This window comes from Pygoscelis adeliae, unplaced genomic scaffold (genome assembly GCF_000699105.1).
Source record: "Pygoscelis adeliae isolate BGI_AS28 unplaced genomic scaffold, ASM69910v1 Scaffold222, whole genome shotgun sequence".
Lineage (NCBI taxonomy): Eukaryota > Metazoa > Chordata > Aves > Sphenisciformes > Spheniscidae > Pygoscelis > Pygoscelis adeliae.
Window position 1 is genome coordinate 1,806,334 of NW_008824309.1, and position 19,600 is coordinate 1,825,933.

Genomic DNA, 19,600 nt, shown 5'->3' on the forward strand with positions numbered 1-19,600 from the left:
TAACTGAAAGTAAAAGGAAAATCTTACACAGAAGAAACACTGATAAAGCAACAAAACAAAGCCTTGTGAACTCTACTGGTATTTTTCCCTTCACTTGTTCAATTTTTTGATATTCCATCCCTCTCCCCCAATCACATACACACACATCCTTTATTGGCATTTCTATAACAATCCTTTCTTTCTTGAGAAAAATGCATCTTACTTTTTGCTATTTTTTTCCCTTTGAAATATCCACTGATTTCTGGACTAGGCAGTTAAATGGAGAGATGACGCTATGGAGCACAAGGTTAATGAACTACATTCTTTGGGACAAGAACAATTTCCCTCCCCACAGTGGAAAATACTCATCTCATGGGGCAGAACGGTATTTGTTCTTGCCTATCCTTCAGACAAGGGTGTAGCTCATCCTTCGCTGAGCTGAATGTACCTATTAAAGACAAGAGTGCAGAGTTCTAACGTTATGGTAAGGTTGTATAAATCTTCTTGTCCCTCCAGACAAGGGCCTTACTATCTGCCAGTTTTCCATACGCTAAAATTTGTCAGAACAAGTTGTAACACCCCCAAATTTTGTCCGAATGCTGTAAGACAGATCCTCCTCTTTGTTTTCCCTTCACATTTTTTTTCTTTTAAAAATCTGTTTGCTTCACAATTTGAAATGGAAGAGAAGGGCTAAGAAAAGGATGCACAGTGAGAAAAAACTAACTGACACCTACTGTAATGTAACCCATTTTCTTTCGTTCTGGGAAATACCAGTCCCAATGGAAAGCCCTTTGTAAATACAGAAGATACTGCTGTAAACAAAAGATTTTTTTCAAACCAGAAGCAGATTTCTGCGTGACCCCTGTTTTATCCGGTATCTAAAAAGGCTGAAAGCAGGACAAAACCCAAGAAGATAGCATGGATTGAACTGGCATAGCTTTTTCTAGTACAGCTCCCTGAGGCAGACTTTGTTGGTGAAAAAGAAGGTATATAGGGATTAACCTCTACATCCCCAGCCAAAGCACTTGGTCTGCCTGCAATCTATGTGTGCAGTGGGCAAGTCCCCAAAGAAATGTGCTCAAGGAAACACCATGATAAATTAAATGTTTCATCTCTGTTCAGAAGCAATGTCAGACCCGAGTCTTCGTCATTTTTCTCAAGAGTTTTCACCCAGCCAAGAGAGCACAAATATTCCCTTCTTAAAATGAAAGTGATAAACGTGCAGCTCCAGTACACGGAACGCTTGGAAGTGTTCATTACTCTTGCTCACTCAGCTGCGGTACACACTGTCTGCCTCCAGTGCAAGTCTCTGCGTTTTCATCCTCTTGGTATGTTTTTAGCTTCATTGTGCTACAGACAATTAGATACAATAAACCTAATGGATGCAAATCCAGCGGTCTCTTTTAGCAAAATGAAGTGCTACTCTACCCATTTGAAAACTAAAGGGTAGCTTCCAAACTGAAAAAGTCAGGCCTGCTATAGTAAATAAATAAACCACAAAAGAACTGTGCTCTGTCAATCATAATCATCCAGGGAGAAATGAGCTGGAAGCTTATCTAAGAAAACACAGGAACTCATTTTGTTATAAAAACATTCTGAATGATACAACACACATATGTTGTAATAACTCCGGCTTGAAAAAGCCAAATCAAACCCAAAAGCTGTTTCTCATCAGTTGTGTGAGATGCTGGTGAAACAGCTGTCTGAAGCAATGTGGATTCAGTCTTACAGAAAGCCACTGAGGATTCAGTATTTAGAATTCCTCACGTAGGACTTATGAAGAAAAATCAACTCAATGGATGAAGCCAGTAGTAACATTATGCAGAATTTCAAGACTCAGCTCAATTTTCTTTTGTTAAAGAAAAACCCCAACAATCCAGTGAACAAGAATCTGAGTCAGTTTTAGGGATATAATCACAAGAAACAGAGCAAGACTGAGATTACCTCCCAGTCACCAACCTTAAGGTAGACTGACTAGTAAGAAATTGTACAAAGCGTGCAAGGCACCTTTACAATAGTCATGCCAAAAACTACCAAAATGAAGAATGGCATAATAATGTTGAAAATAATAATTATTTGTTAGAAAGGATTTTTCACAAGGATACAGACATATGCATTGTCAAAACCGAATCTTCAAACACAGACTGTCCTGGGGACACTACTCAAGATGGATGGGAACTGGAGATGGCTGTCCCATTTTGAATCTGTCAAGTCATGGAAATCTACTACTAGTTTCCTTACTACATTTTAGAAGACCCGAAACACTTAAAGACACTAAACAGTATTATGAATGCTCAATATACTACTGTTTACTATTCTAACTTGAATACTAGTTCTTGATATCCACAATTATTACTAATTTGTGAAACTAAAAACTTCTTACATGACTTGAAATAGCTACTGTGCAAGTACAAAACAACTAGTACACCTCACTTCTATTGCTACACGAATGATGTCAACTAAAAGAGACTTAAAAAGCTGAGTTTTCAGATCTGTAAATTAGTGGTAGTCTATTTTTGAACACATAAAATATAATGTACGTAAATCATTGTAACCTATCTGCTATACAACTATTGCATTGTGATCAAACCAGCAACAAAAATCAAGTGAATACATCAGTTAAAAAGTGTTTCACAGATACTCATGTCTCTCAAATCTTCTGGATTTCATTCTTTTACGGACAAACCGGAAGACCACCAAAATCAACAGGAATATTTCAACTGACTTTGAATAAGGATTTCATTGCACACTAACAAAAAAGTATGACTATAACCTCTCTTTGGATTAATGTCAGGTCACTCTTCTACAATATACAGGTTTTGACAGCCATGTAAGGCAGGAATTGCTGTTTTGGGTTGCTGACATCCATAACTATGCCAAAAATGTACTGAGACAATAAAGACAATATAACGCTAGATTTAAACAAGCTGAATGTATGCAGTTTGGAATGTTTCAGATACATTTTCTAGCTCTTCATCAGAAAAGGAAAGGAAGACTATGGCTCCTATTTTTTTTATTCCATACTGTGTAACTTCCTAAAGGAAAAGAACCTGGTTTAGAACTTGTCTTTTGTTTGCAGGCTATTAGTGACGTATTAATGGCAAGTGGGTTGTCAGCCAGCCATTAATTGTAAACCTGTATTAATTCAAGATGCCGATCTTGAGGTCAGCTCTGATCTTTCCAGGAACCTCTGCTGATCTTGGAAGCCTAAGTGGAGTGTCAGCATGAGACAAACATTGAACATCCACTTCATACTTTTTTTAAAAATTCAATATAGTGCAAAAACATACACTTGTTAGTGTGCTACGATACTGAGGCTAGTTTCGAGTCATAATTTATAATCTGTGAGGCTACAAAACCTGCAATCTACTGTTACAAAAATAACATACAAGAAAAAAATGTACAAAAAAACCTATGCTAGACATTACTTGAAATATAATTGTAATCAGAAAACTAAGAAACACTTATTCAGCAGCCCTTTAAAAAGGCATAACAGATACTGCAGCTGTGGGAAGATACTGAAAAGTAGCAATATATTAAAAATGCTTCACTAGGCATTGTCTGTCTATCCATAAAAAATTACAACCAGAAGTGAAAGAATTTAAAAGCCTCTTCAGATCTTTCTCTAATAAAAACATACCTTCCTGAAAACTTCTACCATGGCATAATCCTTTGCCCCACTAGTAAAACTGTAGCATTACTGAAATTATGGGTTCAAATTACTACCAATCACCAGTGAAAAACAATATTCTTTCGTCTTTTCTTCAACACCTAAGGAGTAACTATGGGCCATTTGAAATAATTTTTAGGTGGTACTGTATCAGCAGAAAATCTTGACAAGTATCCATCTCAGATGAACGAAGAGCTGACACTTGGAGGGGCAGGGAAGGTGGATGCTCTCTGAAGACAAAGGGTGTTTAGACTGATTTGCCTCAAGAGTTAGAAACCTTGTATGGTATACTACTGTTTTCTGTTACATCTACTTCAGTGACATCACTTCTCCCCTAACAGTGGAAATTGCTGTAAAACAGCTGTAAACTACTTTATAGTTGTATAACTATTACATCAATACACATTGATAGGTATTCAGCCAAGAGTGTACAGTAATAAAGCTTTCATTTACTGCATTTTTGCTACAGCATGGTGTAGTACATATAAAAATTGGTACTGTAAATGCATTGCATACAATGTACTCCTACATAAGCAAAAAACATGACTGGGTTGTTATCTAGGACAAGTTTTCTAATATTGTTTTACTCTGTAAATTGTTCTTAAATTTCTTGATACAGAAAGAGAAATGCTGCTAGACAGCATAGCTTTATTAATACCACAGCATAAACCACTAAAACACAGTTGTGTTAATTCAATATTTAAAGACTAGGCAGTATAAATAAGTGAGATTTTCTCCACAGAATGATGGCATTTCAGGTAAATTAATTTAATTGCTAAATCGAGCATTTTAAGTACTGAGGATCTCACCAAAATATGTATCACTTACACTTCTGAGCCTGGAATTAAACATTAGAAAAACATCCTAATACATTCTGACTTCTTATATATATAAGAAATCCCATTCCGTGATTTCTAGAACCTTTTAAAATTCAAGCTGACTAAGAATTCATTCCAGCAGTCTGACCACCTTAGGTTTGGCCTCAGTTAGAGTGTGAATAATTTTAGAATACTTAATAATATTCTTCTATGGAAAAGAAGATATTTTCCCCCTAAAATATAGCAAGAACTTAGTAGCTCTTTTACCACGAAGTCTGGTTTCCTGTGTCTTGATATTAGTCATTATAGATGTTACTGAAAGATATAATTTTAGATAAAAATATTTCAGCTGTTTCTTTCTTTTTTGCCTGTTACTTCAAAGTCATTATTATTTTCTATGTTGCTCTTACTGCCTTTTGACTATTTCTGCAGTCTAAGCAGAGGTGTTTCTTGATGGTCTTTAAGGTTATTTTTTTTCTCCCGAACGGCTAATGTTTAATTTGGAATCCAAAACGCTTCAGAGCTTTTCAAACTTTTTTTTGGTGAATATATATACACATTCACTTTTAAACATCATCTTGTATCAGTTCAGCTGAAAGCTCATTCTTCATTTTGATGAATATAAACACTTTTTTTGAATCAGGTATTTTGCTTCTTCATATTTCATTTCCATTTCAGATAAGTAATATTTATATTGAACAATATCACAAAACTCTAAATTCGCAGGCAGTCTAGCCTTTTACAATGACAAAAACTGACCAGTTGTTTATTTTCTGGTTCTCATGAGGTTTTCAATACCTACCTAAGAGGCTCTGATCAATGCATGTTCCATTCACCAATGATTTTCCTTCTGGACAAGCACATGTTGCACCAGAAGGGTTGAGTAAACAAATGAATTCACATGTCAGGTCCAAGCACGGATTAGGCACTGTTTAAAAAGACAAAATATTAAAAATATTGTTTTTTTTTTTTTTTTAGGATTACACTGTGTTCTATAACTAGGAAAGAAAATAAATAATCAGATATAAAAATTCTGATACATTTCCAGTTTTCAAGATATCAACAGCCTGAAGTCAGTGAATGCACTCACTCAAATAGCAGTGCAAGACTCACACGGCAGTGCAAGACTCACACCAGGATAGAATTTATTCCATTAACAAACATTGGTAATATGCAGTAAAAAGCCTCATCTGAATGTGGCTAGAGGTATTTGTGTTCAGCTCTCTTCTAATTTTTTTATACCTCATTTACAGTGTGGGTACACAAGGCAAGCATTTGTCCAATGTCCTTTCAAATGAGAGAAAATGCATCAAAAAAACTAAATCAAAATTATATAAAGAAATATGGCTAAAACTATTTTCAGTTTGTACAATCAGGTTTTGTTTTATATTTAAACAACTTGGTTACTTTGTTTTTTCCCCCCGAGGTGAACCTGCTCAATAGTGAGTTTAAAGTAATTATGCTTACTCACAGTCCATTTGTTTGTAGCGGTGAAAAATCAAGGCACTTTTTGCTTTATCAACATCCACACTTAGATATTCTACAAGGCTCCTGCCAAATTTGTGTACTCTAAATGCACCATTTTTAGGACCTGCTCCATATATGTAATCCTCAAAAATGTCAATTCTATGTGGATGCAGTAAACCTTAAATAAAAATGAATAAATACAAATACATATTCATATTCAAATAATAAACAACTTTGTTTTAATAACAACTTCAATTGCATTATTGCAATTACGACCTAAAGACATTATTATTCAGACAGCTTCTTTTATATCCACAAAGATTGCCTTTAAAAAAGCAATCTTCTTAAAAGGAACTCTTCCCATACTACACGCAACTAAAATCTCAAGCTTTGTATTAGCTTTCCACACAATTCAGCCTCAGGAACTGGTTGGTTATTGAAAAGTAGGGAAACCCTACAGTAACAACTAGCTAATTAGAACGTGCTTAGGTACAACACTTTAACTAGAAGTATGTGGCAAGGAAGAAACAGATTATTTTCCTGTATGTAAAAGAAACTATTCTGACAAAACACTTCTTCAGCTCCTTCTTAACATATTTGAAATGCTAGCTTTCATACTACACTTATTTTAATTCATAATCATAGTAAATTAATGCAAAATAAAATGTTAAGACTTTACCACTTTCTCATTTTTAAGAGGTACGAGTGCCGATTAGATCACATAGTTGGATTTCCTATGCACAACTGGCTGCAGAATTTCACACATTTACCCACATAACAAAGCAATAGCTTCTGACTAAAACTTCTTTGCCAGAGATGCATCTCTTCTTGATTTGAAGCCATAAAGAAACAGAATCTACCATTCCTTGTGATACCTTGTTCCTACTATTATCCCCATTTACTGTAAAAATGGTTTTATATTTCATTTGTATTTATTTAGTTTCAATTATCAGCCTTTATTTGTTCCTACTGTTTTTCCACTCTGTCAGTACTTGGTACTCAGTATTTTATTTCAATAAAAATATTTATGAATTCTAATCTGTTATTTTATGCTTGTTTAATTAAATGTGTTGAAGTTTTCAGTCTCATTGGAAAGCAATGTCTAAACTCCCCCGATTTTCTTTTGGTCCTATTTCTCTAATTTTTCCATAGTTACTACAAATGTCAACAGGAGACAAAAGGTGACATTGCTTTAGTGATCTTGTATTTCAGTATTAACTGCTACATATGGAAGCAACAAAGTCTTTACATTCCACCTTCCCCTTTATAAACCCCAGATTTGCTGCGTTTGGCAGAGTGTAGTATAGCCCTTCCATACTAGAAAATATTTTGAAAGTCATCAACTTACATGCCTTCTATACTGTAGCACTGTTGTGTCATTTTTTTTCCCTTGAAGAATAACCTCACATTTATTCTTAAAATACAAATGACTATTGAGACACATTAAAACACAATCTAGGATACTCTGACAGTCTTCGTATCAGCCACAAGCACTGAGCACAAGCACTAAGTATGTATTTTGCGATAGATTACAGACTAGCCACCGTGAAATACTATAACCAAAGGAGGTGCAAGCAAAGTTAAGAGGAGGAGTTACTGTCTTCTAAAATCTCTGGTCAGGCATCTGCACGGTGTGGTTCAGTGTTATAGGAGGTTGTAGTCAGATCCCTACACTCAAAGCGATCGTTCTTGAGATGACTACTTCCATGTATGTTGATCCAAGTTGTGAAATAAAATGCTATTGAACTAGAATAAGATGATTTAAATCTGGTCCTGCTCAATTTGGATTGTGGGAGATTTTTCCTAGTATCTTCCAGAACCCTCTGGTGAATTCCAGATCATTGGTTAAAACACTCAGTAGCACTAGGTGTAATATCATCCTGATGAAACTCCACCAGCAATTGCCCACTAAGCAATCCTCCCAAAAAGCCTGCTTTCAAATTGTTAATTTTTTTAAATGTTTCCTCTCTTTTCTACTCAAATTTCAGAAATTGTTACATATATTATCAAATTGTTAAAAAGTCAACATGCAATTCTATAAAAACAAAGTTTGCTTAACCAGAATCTCTTTTCTTATGAAAGGAGCTTTCCTTATTCACATTCTGTTAGCAGAATTCTGTGGTTACTTACTGACCTGAAAGCCAAACCCATTATTTTTCCCAGAACTAATTCAGGTCAACTGTCCTATAAACTGTACAATTCCTGTGCAATGCAGACAGCTCTAATTTCTAACTAGTCAAGGTGTTCCCGTTGCTATGTAAGTCCAAGTGAGGCCAAACACAAATATTAATCACAGTGTTATTTGACAATACCTAAGCTAATGATTAGATAACAAACTTAGAGATCTGCACATATCACTGAATCTTTGTTCCCCTAAAGTAACTTTACCAGATTATCTTGAAGCTAAAGTTATCTTATCTTAAATATCTATGTGTAGATAATATCTGAAGTATAATCTAACAAAAGCAATGAATATTGCTTAATAATCACTGCTTTTTGCTTACATTGTTTCTCTGAATAGTGAAACTTCAGCCAAATAAAATAAAATAGAAATCATGTTATATAAAAGCTCTCCATACCTTGTTTAGTGCTCACAGACACAACTGAATCGGAACCATCAAAAAGAATGCTGCCAATAACAGACAATTCAAAATCAGCCCAGAACAAACGCTGACTGAACTGATCAACTACGAGACCTACAAAGAAAACAAAGTTCAAATAGGTATATAAGACCTGAAAAAAATTAATATTTTTATGTATCTGTACATTTTTATATCATTCATATCCTTCTGAACACAAAATATGGTGATAATGAAAAAACATGACTGGAAACCAAGGAGAATAAAATATAACACCTTCCACTTAAACCTTCCAGTTAAAAACCGGCTGAGGTAACTGTGGGTTTTTACTTTCTTTAACTTACTCTTCCAAGGTCAGTACCTTTTCAAACCCATTATCCTCAGCAGGCAGGGATATATACCAGGTGGGAATTAAATATAGAATCTAATCCTATAATTTGCTCTACCAACAAAAAAAATCTATTATGTCAATAGATTTCTAAGCAGTAGCACCAGTGTGACCACACATTAAAAACAAGGCATTCAGATTTCCTAGAGTCTTCCTAACCTATGCTGTTTCCACAAGTATAGAAGTGTGTTCTATTTTTTTATCACCAATACTTCACGTGCAGTAATTACTATGGAATTAAAAATCAGATTATTTTAACTACATTAGTGCTGCAAGACTTAAACAGCAATATTGACAGATGTATATATTCACATATATATGAAAAGAAAGCACAAGAGAGTGACTGAGAGCACAAATGACAATAAAAGATAGATAACATTGTGACTACCCAGCCTCTAGGCAATATCTAAATAGTTAAATCAAGCAGTCCATGTTTCATAGAGGATGATTAAATGATTAATATGCCATTTTAGGTCATGTCAAAAGCTTCAGCCTGAAAACACTTTTGAACCATAAAATAATTTAACTCTGAGCTTTTGAAGTTGTAGTGTATTTTTAATAAGAATGGGAAAAAGTATTTTTCTTCTATTTATGTAAGTAGGTAAGTCAGAAAAAACACATCAAAAGAAATTATACATAACAGCAAAAATTCTCCTCTTAAGGTCATAAATTAATCAGCTACAGATAGATGAGAGGAAGTGGAGGAAGTCTGACGCATAGACCAGTGAAATATGTTTACATTTGCAACTCCATTAAAAAACCCCTCTTTAAAAGAAACACTGGTATTTAGGCATACAGCTAAAGAGAATCATTTCTGGTAAAAGATAATCACAATGTGTCAACTCTGTGTGATACATGGTACCTGTAAGGGGGAATATTTTAGAAGCAGTCCCCGCTCTCCAGCTTTAAATTATTCTTTGTATTTTAATAAGAATATTTAAATATCAAAAAATAAATGACATGCTCAATGTATCTTTCACAGTATCAGAGATAACACAATGTAAAAAAGTACTTCTTTTTGTTTTATACATGTAGCAATGTATACAAATGCTCAAACTCTCCCTCTTACTTGAAATAGGAAAGGCATATTTAGTAATAAATTTAAGAGCAGTGGAACACAGATGTTTAGTAAAATCTTAAACTTCATCTAAACAATAGTAGTAAAGTCTCATTTGGGAGGAAATATTAAAGGCTTGAACTCTTTCTTTGCATTCCCTCTACAAGACATGTATCTGTGTGAAATATCTGACAAAAAATTAAAAGACTCCATTAACATCTACTTTCTACCATGAAGTAAAGGAAGAAAAACACAGAAGGATGCCATAAAAGTGTTTTCAGGCAGTAGGTACAGGAAAATGCAATACTGTGGCAAGGCATTTGTGAAATTCCCTCTTTGGAAAGTCTGCTCGTTTTTGGTAATTCTGCTAATTCTCTTAATTTTCATTTTACGCATCCGTGTAAGGAGACAGAGGTCTGGTTAAATGTTTATATGAAACTTTTCCATATAAAATATATCAAGGGAAATTTTATGGAAAAAGCTCTTGCAGTTCTGCTTCCATCAAGGAAGAAGTAAATATTTGCATTTTCAGATAAGTTTGATACCATTACTACCCACAAAATTCAATAAATTCACTAATCCAATACTGATGGCCAAAAAAAAAAAAGGGGGGGGGGGGGGAGTTAAATGCCCTTTAATGACCGCAGAAGTGGTGACTGGCTCTGTAGGACATAACCTTGGCAATCAACCAGACTGATAATAAGAGACAAAAATGCATAGTTCCAGCAATTAGAATGAAATCTAATGATTTGTATATCTGATATGTTCACAATGTTTTATATAAGAAGTTCAGCAAAGAATATATAACAGCTCTGATAAGCGTAATATTCTGTTGTCTTTCAGTCTGAACAATCAGAAGCTTCTTACTGAGTTTACTACTGACTGTATTTTTCATCATTATTACTATTGTGCTTCTTACTTACCTAAGGAGCATCAGCTTCCTCTCCTCAAAGCTTTCCTTATCATGTATGTAATTTCTTAAGTTGCTATATTTCAATCTAATCATGTCAATAAAAAAGAGTGTTTCTTTAAAGGATGAGTGTAATTTGCATATGCAACACCATAAGCCCACCTTAGCATGGACTTAACAGTCTGTTAAAATATTATTACTTGTTGCTGTGATAGTGGCAGCTTCTGAGACGCTTAGATATTCAGATAGCATCCTCTTGAAAGAAGCCTACGTTTCAATAGATATGCATACGAAAGTTGGACAACCCCTAATTTGCAATGCAATAATAACAAATTATCATTGTAAGCCTGAAGAAACACCGAATATTGCATGAGAAAATGGGTCATGAACAAATCATTTGTGGTTTCAAGACAGGACGCTGCTATTTAAGAGAGACACATTTCATTCTGGATTTATCATTTCCTTTGTCATAAAAATTACTTTTATCCTGCCGATGGAGTCTTAATGGTAATTCACAAGATCTCAACATGTACTGTCAAGCTTCAAAACAGTTCTGTAAAATACTGAGATAATTAAGTTGGTGCTTCTTTGAATACCTAAACCGTGTTTTATACTATTTTGCAGTGTATTCAGGAAAGTAGCTAGAATAGGCTGTGAGATTTCATATGCATTCTTAAAAAATGTGTCTTTCCACTAACTGGTGTTCCGTTAATTGATTTTGCTTGTTCAGTGTTATTGAACAAATCATATTTTAACTGATCATATATAGTCCTTTGGTACTGCTTTGTAAAATCATCATGTTAAGCTTTGTTACAAAAGCTTACATCATATTAAGATGTAAATTATATATAATTTGAAAACAGAACAAAGAATTTGATTAGTAACTGCATATGAATAACCAGAATACATATTTTAAAAAGTTTTGGGTTGGTTTTTTTTTCAAACAGAAACTGGAATTCAGCCAACAAATCTACACTGAGTTCGCAAGTGCCATGTAATTAGGAAAAATAGATAAGCTGTATACCTGTAGGTCTCTGTAAATTCTTTTGAACCAATATCCTCCTCAGAGTACCATCCATCGATGACTCCTCTATGTGAGAGCGATCCCCAATAACTGTCCAGTACATCATCCTAAAAGTATTAAACATAAAAAATAAGCTGGATGCCTATACAGAACCTCAAAACACTTCACTGATATTAAATTATTATGAGCCTTTCAACCTACCTGAAAGACGGGCGATAATTGATCCTGATTTACACACAGGTAAATTGAGCAGGAAAGTTAAGTACATGACTGGGCAAAGTTTAGCCATTTGTAGTCATCATTTTATTTCTCTTACTCTACTTTGCATTTTTGTTTGAATTACCAAAACAGAGTAACGTTGAAACATACATACCCCTTTTTAGGATTTACAGCAATTGCATATGGTTCTCCTGCCATGCTTGTAAGGAGTCTTGTACAGTTAGGTCCGTTCAATTGACCTACATTGATGGAGTATCTCAGACTAGTCCAATGGGTTGTATAGTAGCTGAACCAATGCATTCTGGAATGATCAGTCCAGTAAATATTTCCAGCAACCCAGTCAACAGCAATGCCCCTAGGTCTTTTGAATTCTGGACACTAAAAGGAACAGATGTTAGTCAGATTTACGGAAACGATCTTTCACAGCAGCTGCATAGTCACAGATTTATGTAACTTTTTACAGTTAAGTAACTTTTACCTTTCACGTGGGGAAATATTTAAAAACACTGCATTGGAAAGCATAAATTCCACCTGTAGGAGATAAGCTCTAAGTGATCTGCTGACAGTTCTATTCAATGCAGAAGAACAAGTCAATGGTTCAAACCCGTTTTCTCAAGTCTAAGGCTACCTACATTAAGAAAAAGGCACTTAGACATGAACTACTTGAACTATTGATACTGAAGCAAATAAATGTTACACAGTGTAATTCAAAAGGAAACGAAAAGGAAGAAATAAGATTATACAGCTATTATACTCCATGCAGAACTATGGTATGTCGTCCCATCCCAAAGTCCTCGGTGAAAATGGTGCTTGAGACCATCCTGAGGTATGGCTGCTCAGCAGTCTGGCAGGGATGAATAAAATCACTGCATTTAGAAAACTGCATAAAATTACCTCTGTATTCTGACCTATGCTAGTATGCAATTGTAAGGAAATTTTTTAACTGTTTCTCTTCCCTTGCTGTTAACCATTCCTGTGTTCCACCACTGATTAAAACTTGAGTTAGTGCAATATTCAGCTTCACATGAAAAGAGGCTTGACTGATTATAACTTTAAAATTGTAAACTGTAGTATCTCTGTCATGATTTCACAGTTTTCAGTAAGGCCTAGATCCTAATAAATGGTCCTAAGGATAGAACTTCATATTGCAAATAGGAGGTATATATGAACAAGTTTCTCTAAAGTTTACTACAATTCCTGCAGAGAGGAGTAAAATCTATAAAATAGGACTACCCAACTACTTCTAACGTGAATGCAGCATACGTTAAAAAAAATCCAAGACCTGCATGAGCTAAATACATATGCAATTGTTTGCCTGTTTACCCATAATGGCGTCAAGTTAAATTATGAAGAAAAAATGTCTATTCCTTGACAAATGCAGTAATGGAATGCTACTAAGCTACTTAACTAAAAATCGGGAAAGAAAATCCTAAAATAACTTGTTTTCCTCAGGTGTCAGAGTTCCCTAATACCACAAGACATTTGTAGACTATTTTCATCATAAAATAAAGGTCATTTCATTCTCTAGGTGAAACAATAGGACTGCAAGGGTGAATTTAGATAGTTCATTGTTCATAAACCTTTAATTCCACAAAAATGTCATAGAATGCATGTTCTAAAGATATACAGAACCCTGACTTTCTATTTAGATGAGTATTAAAGCAGCAAAATCAGTCACTGCATTTACAAAAGAGTATTTCTTTAAAAACAGGGTCATGGTCATTTTTTTAAAGTTAAACAAAATAATGTATTATAATTCTTTGTTATGAAATGATGACACTGGCAGCATATGCTTCCAGAAATACCAAAAAAAAAAAACTTCCCCCCCCCCCCCCAAGAAACGTAGCATTTGCATGCAACAAGCAACAACCTCTTTTTTTCTTTGTTACATTATCCAAGCAACATTCATGTAAAGGACAAGATACCCCAAAATGTGGGGATTTGCAGATAAGCGTCATCGTATTTTTAATCCAAACTCCTTTTAATTCTGGGTAATATTCAGGCACGTGTGTCAAGAAGCCTGTCATACCTGGAGATCTCGTTACTACTTTAACCCTCGCAGTCTCCAATGGCACTGGCCTACAAGGCTGGAACGAAATATTCTTTTAAAAGGAGAGCAGCTATCATGGACAGCACAGTCCCTTGCCTTTCTTTCGACTGTCCAAGAACCACTGTCGACAGTAAGACTACTTTTTTTTGGAACCTGGTAAACACGTGATGGGAGTTACCATACAGAGTGAGAGACGGCTCCCAAAAGCTGGTAGTTGAAGCAGATGAGACAAAGGGACATCCTAAAAAGATTCTGGAACAAGGTTGGGTTGCTTACAAACACTGACCCTTTCTCATTCTTCTCAACTATACAGGAGAAGTGAAATTCCAGTGATGCTGGGGTGCATATTAAAGATCAAATGAACAAGGAGATAACCAGAAGAAATGGAAAGCAGCCATCTGGTGTAAGCAATTAAAAAAAGAGAATAAAAAACACTAGCTGATGTAATTCTCAGTTGTGTTCAGTAAGTTTCAGCCTAGCTACATCGTATTTCTGACGTCTTATGCATCTTCTCATACTGTCCAGGAGAATTACTTACTGTAAATGAGCTTTTACCTAATAGCTTATTTGGATTATGTTAATGTTGAAGAATGATATTGCATACAGAATAAGGATGAAAGGACAAGAATAAAATCACACTAATGTTTTCTACAGTTATTTTAGTCCACTTTGATGCTAAATATAACGTACTACAAATTACTAGAAAAATTGGGGTTTGAAGCCTAATCGCCTTTTATAGTATGGTAGTCTCTGCACAACTACAGACCATGTCAGCTTGACAATTTTTGATCAGCACAGCTGCCTATCGTAAAACCTGTTTTAAAGGTAAAGAAAAAAAATAAAAAAAAACCAAAGAAAAACAAAGAAAAAAAAAGAAGCTGCAGTAACAGCTTGGATTTGGAAACCATTTTGATATAATGGTAGATCACAGAAAAATTTTCAGTCCCGAAAGTTGAGTTTGACTGGAGAAAATATGTCACGTGTGCAGCAGAAACCCATCACCTTGCAATGCTTAGCATGTTAACACAGGAAGACTAAATGACAAATCTAATTTATATTATAAGCACATGTGAAGCAATATTTTCTCTATTTACTTTACAGATGTTCTCGGTATGGCATTGCTGTGAAATAAAGTAAACCAATGACTTGTTGTTGCTTAAAATATCTTCATTAAAAATAATACATTATCTAATGATATATTATTAGAACAGTAAAAATAAATGAGAAACCATAATACTAGAAAACTTTTAGACTTTTACTCGCCGAAACAGAAAATTTTCCTCGACAGATGAGCAGCCCAGTAGGTGCAATGGTTCATCAAACCACCAGTTGTATTACGTAAGTAGGATCATTTAAAAATCCCAACCAGCTGATGCCAGAAAGAGAGGGTCTCCTAAGTACATAAAGTTCATCCATACAGAGCTATAGCTTTAAGGTAAAACCATAAATTAATGCTATTTAGAGAAAACAGTCTAGAATTTGTTTCCATTCACAGTGATGCACTGAATTTCACTGGCCCCTAGGGCAAACGTTGGGAGTATATACGTGGATACATCACAAGAGTGGTTAGGGGTCCTTGTTAAGCTCTCAGAACAGCGGGGCTGGAGCAAGCTGCTAATATACTGACTGGATACATTACAAAACCTATGTTTTTCTTCCTATTGTATGGTACAATTATTCTAATGTTCAGCTTTGTGTCCTCCATGAAAAACAGCACTTGAGTTTAAGTGGCAAGTCACTCTGTGTTGAATATTCACCTCAGATAACTTATCTCTCTCTCTCCAAGGATTATGCCAGTAAACAGCTGCACCAGTTATCACCAATTCACTTATACTGACTTAACTCGACTGGAATGCAATCCTCTTCTGCATCTGTCAATAAACTCTGAAGAGCTGATATTTACTATTTCCTTTAATGCTTCAATTTGTACCAAGCTTAAATCCCTTTTCACAGAAAAATACAAGAGATACTTAAAGCTATTCTCTGAGGAAGGCTCTTGATATGCTAATTCCATGGAGCAATTTCAGTCGAGATGGATTTTTGCATTAATGTAATTACCTGGAAATGCAGGTGACTTTGTTCAAGTTTACTGTCTTGATTTACATATCAAAGTCTAGATATAAAAGTTATAATGTAACCTTTGAAAACATATCCATTAAAAAACTTGGGTTAAAATTAAGGAATTCTCAAGCTTTTCAAAACCAAATTTAAGGGACAATATTAAAGCAACATTGTGAAACCAATTAACCTACTGATCAGTTATATATAAGGCAATAATATTTGAGTATTAATGAGGTAATGCTGGGAAAATATTCTGAATAGTTTGGCACAATGAGAAGTAATGCTTCACAAATATAAATGAAATGTGTCCAAGACATATTCAGACACAGCGTGTGCATTTTCCACATACAGATTTGTAAAAAAGCTTTGTATGGCTTGGGTCAAGCATCTTCACAAGCACCTACCTGCACTGAAGATTTACGGGGAAAATCGTGTATAAAGACAAACATACTTTTTTCAATAATTTTGAATTAAGAGGAAGTGACTAGAAAGTGTTCTGGCATAAGGGTGAAACAGAGATATGAAAAGCAAAAAGTATTTCAGCATTTCAGAAAATTAATAGTAATTCTAAGAACTTTTTATTAGTTTAAACAGGGAGACAATGTCAAATCAGCTATGAAAATTTCAACCCCTGGACTATGAAGAAGTCTCAAGGAAGCTTATGTTCAGGTTTATGGACTTGTAAGAAAGTGTAGATCCATTAGAGAGGTTGTGGGTCAGCAGACTACACTTATCCTTGCAGAAGGCATCTGCATATTAACCAAAAAGAAATAAAATAAATAAATAACAACAAAACCCCCTTACACTTTAAGTTTACAAGACTTTACAAGTTCATTATTTTCGAATAATGAACTCGATACAGATATGTGTCTATCAGGATTTCTTAGGCACAGGTATCTGCCACATTTAAATGAGAAAATGCCACCGTAGAATTACTCCACATCTTGAATACATACTCAGGTTCTCAAAGTATCCTTCCCCAAAACTCAAATAACATACACGACCTACTAGAAATGCTAGGGATAATTTTCTATTTTAGATCTACTTTACATACACTTTCTGTCAACAAAATCTAGACCCTCTTCTTCTGGGCAGATGGAAGTGTTGGTTTTTAACCTCTCTTCCCATATACATGCCATCACAGACACAAGGTATCTTCATGTCCAAGTCTATGTCCCCAGGCTTTTTGCCCTGCTGGCATCAAAGGTCAGGAATGTAATTGTTTGCAAAGGAAGTATCATTGGATGAAAGGTAGTTAGAAGTGGTTTTAGACGTGTAAGAGTTGAATGGTAGATGAAAGATTAGTCTATTGTTGCTACTGCTGTTTATTCTACTGGGTATATAAAAGCATTCATGTGATATAAGGTCATCCCTGTTACCTCTCCTAAGTTTAAGGAAACAGCCAGACAGGTGTTATTTCTAACCTGATTTATTACTGGCCAAGAAAAAAAAACTAAAAACTCTCCTCGGCCATCACATTTAATAAAAAGTAAAAAAAAAAAAAAAGTAAATCTAAATTTACAGCATTATAGAAACACCAATGTAAAGATCACATTGTTATCTTCAGTTCAGCCCTAACACTTCCTTGAGAGTTTTGTAGAAATGTATTAGGCAAAATGAGTATCAATCTGCATTTATTTTATTTTCAAGTAAAGACCACTTGAAATTACCCTAGGTTATAAAAATCCACATTTCTGTTGTAAAGTGCAAAATTACATTTATGCTTATTCAAAAGAAGATACTATGCAGTTCAACATATAAAGGAATAAATACTTATTGTTCTAATTTTTAAATCTTTGTCATATGCTTGCTAATATTATTGTTTACCTGGTCGTTATGGAAATCAGGGCTGTCCTGACAGGGCTGTCTTTGGCCTATCTACATTCCTGTTTTCTAAGTATTTGAAGTTCATGCCTGTCTTTAAACCATGTGTTGCTTATATATGTCTATTATGGCCTCTCTTCTTTTCTCTCTTAAAATAAAAAAATCTTCATGGTATACAGTCTTTCCAAGCCTCTAACATACTCGTCGTTTCTCTGTAGAAAACTTTTTTAAATACTATAGTTTTGATCTCTTAGAGACTCGACCAAGTCTGTCAGTCTTGAATGGAAAGGCATTAGTAGGCATACATACCATTTGAATGAAATCATTATCAGATAGAAGTTTTAATTTACTAAGTCAGCACATTCTAGACAATCAGAATAGAAAAGTATTTTGAAAGAAATTTGTATCATGTAAGTTTTGATTTTGATCACTTACTATCAAGCCAGCGTTACTTTGCCTTCTCTCTCTGTCGTGAAGTTTTCTGTAGAAAATCCCTCCTGGATTAAATTGAGTACTCCAAACAATCATGTCCCCTTGAAAATATGCATCCATTCCAGTTATCCTTGAATTATGTTCAATATGTGATATTTGCTGAGGAACATCACTGTAGTTGAATGGATATGCAAAACCCAGGATGTCAGTGTCATTAGCAACATAGAGAACTTGATCTTCAGAGCCTAGGGGTTATTATAATGAAACAAAAATAAGGTAAATGTCAACTAATGCAAAATCAGTGTTTTTCACTCAAGTAGCTTTTTGGTGTTTATCTGATATAATGTCTTAAGTTAAAATCATTTTCTGATTGTTGAAGTCTGCAAAAACACTCATGCTCTGGGCAAAAAATGCAACTCTTCATACTCTGATACCAGTATATATTACTCCAATGCTCTCCACGTTCGCATTGTGACACCTAAGACTATATTTTAAGGCATATGTAATATAAGAATTTGAACACTTTAAGCAGTATACAAAAGTAGGGGATATTATGCATTAAGCCCATATGAATCGCTACATATTTTCATATGCATGTTGTGTCTAGAGGATACTAAATGTATATATTAAAGGAACACAAATTTGCTAGTAAGCATTATTTTAAATTGCTTAATTGGAAATTAGAAGTGGAATGATCCTATCTTTAGTGAAGGCAGTGAAGTTTTGAAACTGACTGTAACATGAGCAAACTGGACCAAAGCTGCTACAGAACATATGCAGTTGTACCTTATACCTCCTCATTTCAGATAGTTAACATATATGGATACCTGTGAATGGGTGGTATTTATGGGTACCTAGTTACCATCTTGCTTCAGATGTTGTAAAATGTGTTATGAATAAGAAAATGCTCTCTGGTATTTATTCATTAAGTTTTGAGGAAGTTTCAAATCTACTGGATATATTAGAATGCACTTGCAATATTTTAGATTTCTAATTTATATCACATTTATCCATAGAGAATCAACTTATAACAATGTCTGTCCGATACATTTCCTCCTTATGAGTATGAAATACCAAAAATCATTTGTTTCCTCACTCCTGCTAAATACAAGAAGAGGAGTT

At 34.6% G+C, this 19,600-nt stretch overlaps 1 protein-coding gene across 1 annotated transcript in view; it reads right to left on the reverse strand.

Moving 5' to 3' along the window:
• LRP1B (low density lipoprotein receptor-related protein 1B) overlaps window positions 1–19,600 on the reverse strand; it is a 614,444-nt gene that overhangs the window by 46,061 nt on the left and 548,783 nt on the right. Inside the window, exons 77-82 of the mRNA XM_009319022.1 lie at window positions 18,482–18,723; window positions 12,266–12,489; window positions 11,893–11,999; window positions 8,514–8,630; window positions 5,939–6,112; window positions 5,270–5,395 (exon numbers count right to left, since the gene is read on the reverse strand). Coding sequence (XP_009317297.1) covers window positions 5,270–5,395; window positions 5,939–6,112; window positions 8,514–8,630; window positions 11,893–11,999; window positions 12,266–12,489; window positions 18,482–18,723 — 990 coding nt within the window. The remainder of the gene's footprint in view (window positions 1–5,269; window positions 5,396–5,938; window positions 6,113–8,513; window positions 8,631–11,892; window positions 12,000–12,265; window positions 12,490–18,481; window positions 18,724–19,600) is intronic.